Source organism: Mustela nivalis, assembly GCF_964662115.1.
Source record: "Mustela nivalis genome assembly, chromosome: 8".
NCBI lineage: Eukaryota > Metazoa > Chordata > Mammalia > Carnivora > Mustelidae > Mustela > Mustela nivalis.
In genome coordinates this window covers 34,581,865-34,591,344 of record NC_139027.1, presented here as the reverse complement: position 1 = coordinate 34,591,344, position 9,480 = coordinate 34,581,865, and the positions used below count along the sequence as shown (strand labels likewise).

The 9,480-nt window shown below is 48.5% G+C and overlaps 1 protein-coding gene across 4 annotated transcripts; it reads left to right on the top strand.

Moving 5' to 3' along the window:
• Positions 1-415: 415 nt before the first annotated feature.
• LOC309870827 (oxaloacetate tautomerase FAHD2A, mitochondrial) lies at positions 416-9,409 on the top strand. Of its 4 annotated transcripts, none has more exons than XM_082743310.1 (9): positions 416-629; positions 2,873-3,120; positions 4,608-4,824; positions 7,421-7,480; positions 7,674-7,836; positions 8,754-8,862; positions 8,974-9,061; positions 9,167-9,318; positions 9,364-9,409. In XM_082743310.1, exons 2-8 carry the CDS (start codon positions 2,879-2,881, stop codon positions 9,227-9,229), a joined length of 942 nt encoding a protein of 313 aa, XP_082599436.1. In that variant the 5' UTR covers positions 416-629; positions 2,873-2,878; the 3' UTR covers positions 9,230-9,318; positions 9,364-9,409. The 4 variants fall into 4 exon arrangements, with proteins under 4 accessions (XP_082599436.1, XP_082599434.1, XP_082599435.1 ...); XM_082743308.1 differs by having other exon boundaries at positions 433-629; positions 2,852-3,120; XM_082743309.1 differs by having other exon boundaries at positions 433-738.
• The last annotated feature ends 71 nt before the right edge of the window (positions 9,410-9,480 follow it).

The window sequence follows — 9,480 nt, the reverse complement described above, 5'->3', positions numbered from 1 at the left end:
TTGGGTTCCTATATACAAAATGGGTGCAATCATTCCTTCCCTTCTCAGTGATATATCAGAATCATAAGACAAAAATACTTGTCGAAATACTGCGAACCAGGATGCCATAATTTGGCCTCCTCCACCACCTTTTCCCAACAATCAAAACGGTATGTGGCTCCAAGCAGGGCCCCACGTACGTGAGGCTTGCAAGGCGCCCAAAGCACAGATTTGCAGGAAGCACTTGCAGACAGATTCTTGCAGGTGCAGGGAGTCCGAACTATGAGTATCGGGGAATTTGGTCTCGGCGACGGTTGGCCTCCCCTTCGTGCGCCAAGAAGCCTGAAGATACCCTAGAGAAGCCATCTGCCCTCCCTCCGGCACTAGGCCCGCCCCCTCCCTGACCTGCTTCCGGGACCGAATGAGGCGCCCTTCTATTGGCTGCTGTTCTCTGGCGTCAGCAAGGAGCGCCCGGCTGAGCGAAAGTCCTAGTGGAGCCGCTGGGCGCGCTACTCCTGCTGATCCCCGGGTGAGTCGGGGCTCCTAGAACGCGGTGCAGGTGTCTAGACGCCTGTTGACCTTGGCCCCCAAATCGGTGAGCCCGAGCTCGAGAGCACAGGGCACCCGGCAAGACCGGCCGCGGCGGCCAGGTACGTTGAGGTTGTGGGCCGGGCCGGGTCTCAGCCTCCGGGTAGGTCTTCCGCGGAGGTCAAGACTGGACCAGGATCCCCGGCCGCAGCGACCACGGGGACCCGGCGGGTGGGTACTCGTGAGCACCCACAGAGTGCAGGAGACAAAGCCGGGATACTGGTGTAGGGTGCCAAGCAAGTGGATAGTGGGACACGATCCCAAGCCTCAGTCTGTGATGCTTGTGCTGTTTCCGCCTTGAATCCCAGCCTCTTCGCTTCAGGACATGTTTCCAGGAGTTGAATTGAGCTCATGCTCTTGTTGCGTCCTGATTACCACAGAAGCACCAGGACCACTTTCTAGCTGGTACTTTGGCAGATGATTTCTTTAAGCCTCATTACCCGTTTCTGTAAAATGGGACCTTGTACCTGAGGATATTACTGTAGGGCAGAATGAGAACCGGAATGTATCTGTCATGTGGAAAGGGCATAGTCCATGGGGCCTGGAGTTATCTTGGAAAGCAGGTGACCAGCCTTATCCCTGAAGCAGCAGCCAGGATGTGGCCACGTTTCCCCTGACTGACAGCAGACCTCTAGGACATACCCTCTTGGAAATCCAACCCCCACCACCTCTAGGACACTTTCGCCCAAGCCAAGAATTTCAGTGTCACCTGGACTTGAATCCAGCTATTTTCTCTCCTTGGGAACTTGGGCAAAGCCCTTCATCTTTCTGAGCCTTCCCCCCCCCCCCCCATGTAAAATAGAACTAATGTACGTACTTTCCACAATTGTCAAGAGAATTGAATCAGACATTGTAGGCAAAGCTCTTAAAATAAGACCTGGCATTCAATGGGAGCTGTAACTATTTTTTCAGTGTGTGGAGTGTCTGAGTGTGTGCATTTTGACTTGAATAGCTTTTTGACAGCATTTTTATGTAAGATGGGAGGGCGGAAGTTTCAAAGCTGATTTTCTGGCGGAACTCCTTGGCTGCTGCAGTGGTCAGATCAGTAATCTGGGTCAAATGAGTCTTTAACTGAACATGGCAAATCGAATGAGGACCAGGAATCTGGGACTACCTCCATGTGCCTGAGCATAAAGGGGCACTTTTTAAAGCAAGGACCCATGAAGGGCAGGGACTGTTCGGAATGAAGGCCAGGCTTAGATTAGAAACAAAACAAGAGAATGGGGTTTGTCTTTGAGTAAAGCCTGGAGCTCAGAGCAGGACCTGAGCCCTGTTGATATCTTCTAAGAGATTTGAGGAGGAAAGAAAGCCATGTTGGCAATCACCAAGCTTTCCCAAGTAGTGAAAAGTCAAGCTGCAGCTCCTGGCATTGGTTGATTCAATAGAGTGTAGTGTAGAGCCTCCTGTGTGCCCAGCATAGTGCTTGGCACTGTGGACTCAGCAGTGAAAGAGAAAGATGCAGTCCTGAAACCCAGAGAGGAGACAGCCCAGTGAAGTCTGTCAAGCTGAGGACATGCCCTTTGCAGCCTCTTTCCTCAGGTAGTCTGAACTGCAGCAGGAGAAACGAAATAATTACTGTCTGGAGATGTTTGTGGGGGCTACTTCTAGAAGACTAGAACAGCCCCGTAGGGGTTTTGGCTTGGTAATGTGAGCAGTGGGAAATATTTCAATAGAAAGGTAATGGGATCAAATTGGTATTTTTAAAAACTGCCTATAACTACTGTGAAGCCAGTTTTACCAGTGGTCACTTCTCCATGCAGGGCCCCACTCTTAGCTAATTTCTAGTCCTGCTTATTTTAGCCCAACCCAGCTCAGCTCAGCATCACTTCCTCAAGAAACTAGATAAAGGCAGGACCCTTTATCTTCACATCAGTAGTCCCAATTGCTGGATCTTACTTATGACATCAGTTGTTAATATCTATCTCCCCTGAGAGCAGGATGGCAGGCCTGCGCCTGTCTGATCTATAGTGTGCCCAGTGCCTCGGTGGTGGCAGGTACAGCATAAGCCTGCAGGAAGCAACAGTTCAAGGAATGCCAGAACCCCTGCCATCTAGACTCGTGCCTGGCATGAGGTAGTCACTCCTTTAGAAATGTTTCATTACATGCGTTGAATTGAGCAAAACAATCACCTGATAAAGTATAACAGGATGAAATAACTAATAAATGTGGACCACTTCCAGGACTGTGCTGTGGCAGGGATGGCTGATGGGGTGAGAGGGCTTGGGCTGCAGCTTGGAGAATTCTGTGGATCCTGATGGTGGTCTCAGTTCCTTCTGTCTCCTAGGACCCACGTTTTTCTACATAGGTTCTGATGCTGGTCTCCTGTAGAAGGTTGCTCACAACTCTGCTGCACGCTCAGAAGTGGCCCTTTCAACCCTCCAGAAGTATGAGACTGGTGCAGTTTCAGGCACCCCACTTGACGGGACCTCACCTGGGCTTGGAGTCAGGGAATGGCGGGGGCGTCATCAACCTCAACACCTTTGACCCCACGCTGCCCAAGACGATGATGGAGTTCCTAGAGCAGGGAGAGGCCACTCTCTCAGTGGCAAGAAGGTAAATCAGCAGGCAGCTACAATGGCTGCCCTGCTACCCCCTCCCTCTTCCCACCCCCATCCCTGCCCTGGGAAACAGAACCAGCTGGTAGCTCTTTCAGAGGTGAGCAGGGTGACTCTACCTTTCCTTTCTCATCTCTTCTCTTAGTGGAGAGTCTTAGAAATCTTGTATGACAGCACCCTTGGGCCCAGGGATGGTGATTAACTGTTTCAAGGCCATACTTTCAGTGGTGGAGCCAGTACTCTGCTTCATCATCCTGCCTTTCCCAGGGATTAAGTTTCTGTCTGCCTGAGAAGTCTGGGATCTGGGATCCTAGGAGACATCTTGAGAAGCTTGGGGGAAGTCTTTGGACGCTTAGCTCCTTAGAAGAGAGAGAACTGTAAAAAGGTGTTCTTAGAGATGGTCCTTGGGTTTGGGCTAGATAAGGTAGGGACTTACCTGAAGTCAGGAGCCATTTGAAATCTGATAAACAGTAAATATATTAAATTGGCAAAAATGCAAGTGTTTGACAGCTCACAGTATTGGTAATAGTATATGTCCAGGGGCACCTGGGTGACTCAGTCATTGAGCATCTGCCTTCGCCTCAGGTCATGATCCTGGAGTCCTGGGATCAAGCCCCCCATCGGCCGCCTTCTCTCTTTCCCACTCCCCCTACTTGTGTTCCCTCTCTCATTGTCTCTCTGTCAAACAAATAAAATCTTTTAAAAAAACCCAAAATCAGGGCACCTGGGTGGCTCAGTGGGTTAAGCCTCTGCCTTTGGCTCAGGTCATGATTCCAGGATCCTGCGATCAAGCCCCACATCAGGCTCTCTGCCCAGCGGAGAGCCTGCTTCCTCCTCTTTCCTTCCTCTCTGCCTACTTGTGATCTGTCAAATAAATAAATAAAATCTTAAAAAACCAAACAAAACACCAAAACAGGATGTTTCTAATACTGTCATAGTCTCACAAGATTGGAAACTACTTCCATGCCCTCATCAGGTAATTGGGTCTACCTGTACTGTGCAGGTATACACAGTCCTATCAAAAAAGGGGAAAGGTATATGCTGTTATGGAGAGATCTCCCAAAAAAATACGTATTTTTTCTAAAAGGTGTATTCATTGTGCAGTCATTTGCGTAAGAAAGGACGGGAGGAGAAGAGGATGTGAAGAGCTACACGGGCCAGGGCCACGGTAGCTGTGTCCAAGGGTGGAGAAGGGGCAGAAGAGAGGCCTTTCCAGTCTTCTCATGTGCACCTTTTGAATTCCCTTACATGACATGTATTACCTAATGGGGGAAAGGAAATCAACACTGGATAAAAAATAAACAGTACTTTAATATCAAAGGATAATACCTGGATTTGGTTTCCACACTGATTAGGATGGTTGATAGATCTAGAAAATACATTTGATAAAGCATAACTTGTAGCTGCTGCAGTGCCTCTCCAGCATGCCCAGTAGTTGTTGGCCTGCTCCTACCCAGTCCCTCTCTCCTGCTCTGATCTCTACAGAGCCCTGACTGCCCAGTTGCCAGTCTTACCACGGTCAGAGGTGACCTTCCTGGCCCCAGTCACAAGGCCAGATAAGGTGGTGTGTGTGGGAATGAATTATGTGGACCACTGCAAAGAGCAGAACGTTCCAGTGCCAAAGGAGCCCATCATCTTCAGCAAGTTTGCTAGCTCCATTGTGGGGCCCTACGACGAGGTCATCCTCCCGCCAGAGAGCCAGGTCAGTGCCTCCTCATAGGCCCCCAGTCACCGGCCCATCACTGGGGTGCTTAGCACTCAGCAGCCAGCCTAAAGGAGCTACTTGTTGCTTAGTAGTGCGATCAGCAGAAACTACAGGGGGTTATACTGTGTAAGGCTGGACTCGGGGAAAAAAAGTTAACATTTTTTACCAATTGCAAAAATAATACACTTTAATTGTGGAAAAATAATAAAATTCAGGATGCATCTTCTAGGAGTAAATACAATGTCCTACATGACCATAATAACCACTATCACCACTAAGAAAATTAACAGGAATAATATCTCATATATAGTCCAATTGGGAGTATACCCAGTTGCCCCCAAAGATGATAATTTGGATTCTGTTTTATTTTTTATTTGTTGAACCAGGATCGGTCAAGGCCACACAGTGTACTTGGTTGGTCTCTTTAGTGCCTTTATTCTAGAACAGGGATCTGCAGACTTTCTCAAAGGGTCAGTCAGTAAATAATGGACTCTGAAGGCCATGGAGTCTGTTCCAACAAGTCGTCTTTGCCCCTGATGAGTGAAAGCAGCCGTGGCTGATACATAAATGAGTGAATATGACTGTGTTCTAGGAAAGCTATTTAGAAAACCAGCCAGCAAGCTGGATCTGGCCCATGGGCCATAGTTTACTGACTTCTGATATCAGACAATACCCCTGCCCTTTTCTTTCATGACGCTGACTTTTGGAAGAATTCTGGCAAGTTGCCTTAGCATATCCCACTCTCTGGTTCCTCATGTTTAGATTTGAGTTAAACATTTTTGTCAAGGATTCTATCTAACACATACGTGTTAGATAATTTGGACCGCTGTAACAAAATACCACGGACTGGGTGGCTCATAAACCACTTTATTTCTCATAGTACTGGAGGTGAGGAAGTCCAGAATCAAGGTGCTGATACATTTGGTGCTTGGGGAGAGCCGCTTCCTGGTTCAGATGATGGTCTTCGCTGTTTTCTCACATGACAGAAGGGGCAAGGGCGCTCTCTGGGATCTCTTTCATAAAGACACTACCCCTATTCATGAGAGCTTTGCCTTCATGACCTAGTTACTTCCCAAAGGCTCTACCTTCTGATATTATCACATTGGGAGTTAGGTTTCAACATATGAAATTCAGGGTTGAGGGGTGCGTTCAGTCTGAAGGAACAGATATACATTGCACCCCATTGGGAGGCTTATCAGATGGTGCTAAAGTTTGATCACTTGGTTTATTTAATGTTCACTAGATCTCATCGGAAAGGTACATTTCATTGGTAATTAATAAGCAGTCTACAGGGTAGGACTTTGAGACCTTGTGACTATCTTATTGTACCACAGCTTTTCATTCAGGGATCCTCACCTGAATCCATCACTGTATTGGGAGTTAGAAAAAGGCAATTTTTCTATCGTGCTTTTTTCTGCTCCTATTAGGCTACCATTCTGTTAAGAAAAGCTTCCTTTTTTTTTTTTCTTTAAACTCCTGTCCCTTTAGTAGCACTGTATATTTGTTTTTCATTTTTATCCAATATGTTGTAGACCATCATTTACATTCTTTTTGATAGCCAAATGGTCTCAGTTTAGCCAGTGGTTGTCTTCAAGTTGGCCCCGGCCCTGTCACTTTTTGAATCCTTCCTTTCTGACCAAGATATTCTAGGCTCATCTTGTACTGTCTCAGACCTGGAATTTGCCATTTCCCCCAAGGAACCCAGTTCTGTCTAGTGGGTAGCAATGCTGGAGATCAAGATTAGGTGTCAGCTGTGCTCAGAACAACTCTGGCTATTACCATTAGAAAGAGCAGGCAGTTTGAAAGGCTAAGTTTTATCTTATAGTTGTATTTCGCTGATTATGGGAAAGGCTGTACATGTTTTCCTTTTTCTGTGGCTGTGCTCATTTCTTTTCATTTAAGTGAGTTAATACGTAAAAGTACTTAGGATGCTACTGGCACACAGTAGGATTAGCTGTTAGTACTCCATATTCATTCTTTTTTGAAAGTATCGAGTGACTTGTAAATTCAGTGCCCAGACTCCTGTTGTCTTTTTTTTTTTTTTTAAAGATTTTATTTATTTACTTGAGAGAGAGACAGTGAGAGAGAGCATGAACGAGGAGAAGGTCAGAGAGAGAAGCAGACTCCCCGTGGAGCTGGCAGTCCGATGTGGGACTCGATCCTGGGACTCCAGGATCATGACCTGAGCCGAAGGCAGTCGTCCAACCAACTGAGCCACCCAGGTGTCCCTCCTGTTGTCTTTCTTAAAAAATTTACCTATAATAATAATTTACCTATAATTTCTACACCCACTGTGGGGCTTGAACTCACAGCCCCAAGATCAAGTCACATGCTGTACCAGCTGAGCCCACCAGGCGCTCCCCACAGTGGGGAGCTATGCCTACACACAGTGGAGCTGCCTGCCACTGTCCACGTTTATGGGTCTATAAGCCACACCTCTCCCCTCATTTACTACATGTAGTTCATAGTGATTACAGTTGTGGGCCCACAGCCAAGCCCCACTGTTAGAGACCTAGGCCCTAAAGAATGGTGTGCAGCCCCTCTGCATGGCAATAGGCCCCAGAACCCAGGCAGTTCACTGCTTTCTCTACAGGAGGTGGACTGGGAGGTAGAGCTGGCCGTAGTCATTGGAAAGAAAGGCAAGCGTATCAAGGTAAGGAGGAAGAGGTGCCGTCTGTTTCTGGCATTGGGAAATGGTTGGTTACTACCTGTTCCCTGACTGCCTTACTCTTTGCCCATCTTTGGCTAGTTCTGGTGACTAACATGGGATAAAGTCTTGGTTATGAGGGTTGGTGTCACCATGTTGATCTAACTTCCAATCTGGCCAAATCCCCTGTCCCCTAAAGGCCACAGATGCCATGGCTCATGTGGCCGGCTTCACTGTGGCTCATGATGTAAGTGCTCGTGACTGGCAAATGAGACGCAATGGAAAGCAGTGGCTGCTGGGAAAAACCTTTGACACCTTCTGCCCCCTGGGCCCTGCCTTGGTGACCAAGGACAGTATAGCAGGTAGGTCTTGGATAGCCCACATGGTGACTCTTCCTGCTCTTGCATGCACACATGAGTAAACAAAAAGCCACACTCAGGAAATTGGAATGTGGACTTGCCTTTTTCTGATTCCTTAGAGAGCAAGTTTCAGCCTAGGCCACACGTTCCACAGGCCTCCTTCCACATCCCTTACTGCAGAGGTGGGAGAACTTCCTCTAGCTGTCACTATCCCTGAGTCTTTAAGTCGGAAAACATCAGAATTTGGCTATCAAAAGCCTGTGCCTTTCCCCAGTGGGGGAGAGGGAGAGCACCTGCACAGCTGCAGGGCAGCACCCGTTCTAAGCAGCAAGGGCAAGGTGAGCCCGGAGGAAGGCCCGTCACGAAGAGGGCAGTGCACAGCCATTTGGGTGGGGGTGTGCCCATGCACCCCAGCTTTACACCTCCTTGTGCAGACACGGTGACGTGAAATTGTGTTCCAGCTGTTCTGAGGGGGATGTGAGTGTATAAAGCAAAAAAGTTGAAGGTACTCATTAACCAAAACACTGTTACAGGTAAGCTGTCCCCTGCCGTCAGGTGCAGGAGGTGCTGTGCCCGTCTGAATCGTTACCCTCTTGCAATACAGATACCCAGTCATTTCCATATCTGCAGTGGTCAGCCTCTGCTCTGAGTAGAGGAGGGTCTGGGACATTTCCTCCTTAACCCACCCCAGTGATCACAGGCAGATGCTCTGCTAGGTGGTATGTGCAGGGAGACCTGAGGAGCCCAGTGTCCATATGGAAAGTTCCAGGATGGGGAGTGCTGGGTGGGCAGAAGTGCCAGGAGCACGTCCAGTGAGACCTTTCACTGTGGTCACAAAGCCACCCTGTGCCTTTGGTTTCTCAGTCAAGGGAGGGGTTCATGGGAAAACAACCCCAAGGTGGTGCTTTTACATTTTCCAGATCCACACAACTTAAAGATCTGCTGCCGAGTGAACGGGGAGGTGGTCCAGAGCAGCAATACCAACCAGATGGTGTTTAAGACGGAAGAGCTGATAGCCTGGATCTCCCAGTAAGTGGGATGGGGCCTTACTTCCCACTACCCACCTGCGGCTGGACTGAGCCTTCCAGCCCCGTTTCTGGCCCCCTCGGCCCCTGGTCTCAGCTGTCTCTTCTGCCCCAGGTTCGTTACTCTTTACCCAGGGGATGTCATCCTGACTGGGACCCCCCCAGGTGTTGGTGTCTTCAGGAAACCTCCAGTCTTTCTCAAGGTAGGTTCACTAAAAGGTGGAAAGGGAACAAATACCCAGAATTCCTGCTGGGCTTATAAAATCCAGGCCAAAGGACTGATGGCCTCCTGACCTTCTGTTTTACAGAAAGGAGATGAAGTCCAGTGTGAAATTGAAGAACTAGGCATCATCATCAACAAGGTGGTGTGAGGGCTCTCCACACAGGCCTGGGACTTAAGAGGTGGGACATCCATTCTCTCCCAGTGCCAGCAGCCTCTTCCAGGTAGAGTGAGAGGAGAGTAATCTTTCTCACTCTCCACTCTCTGGCTGAGCTGGAGAGTAAGGAAAGCTTACTCTCCTCATCAATAAAATTCTCAGCCAAAACAGCCAGCTTGACTTTTGCTATAGTTCTTCTTTTAGGGTTTCAGGGAACAAGACAGGGCCTTCTCACAAGGTAGGGA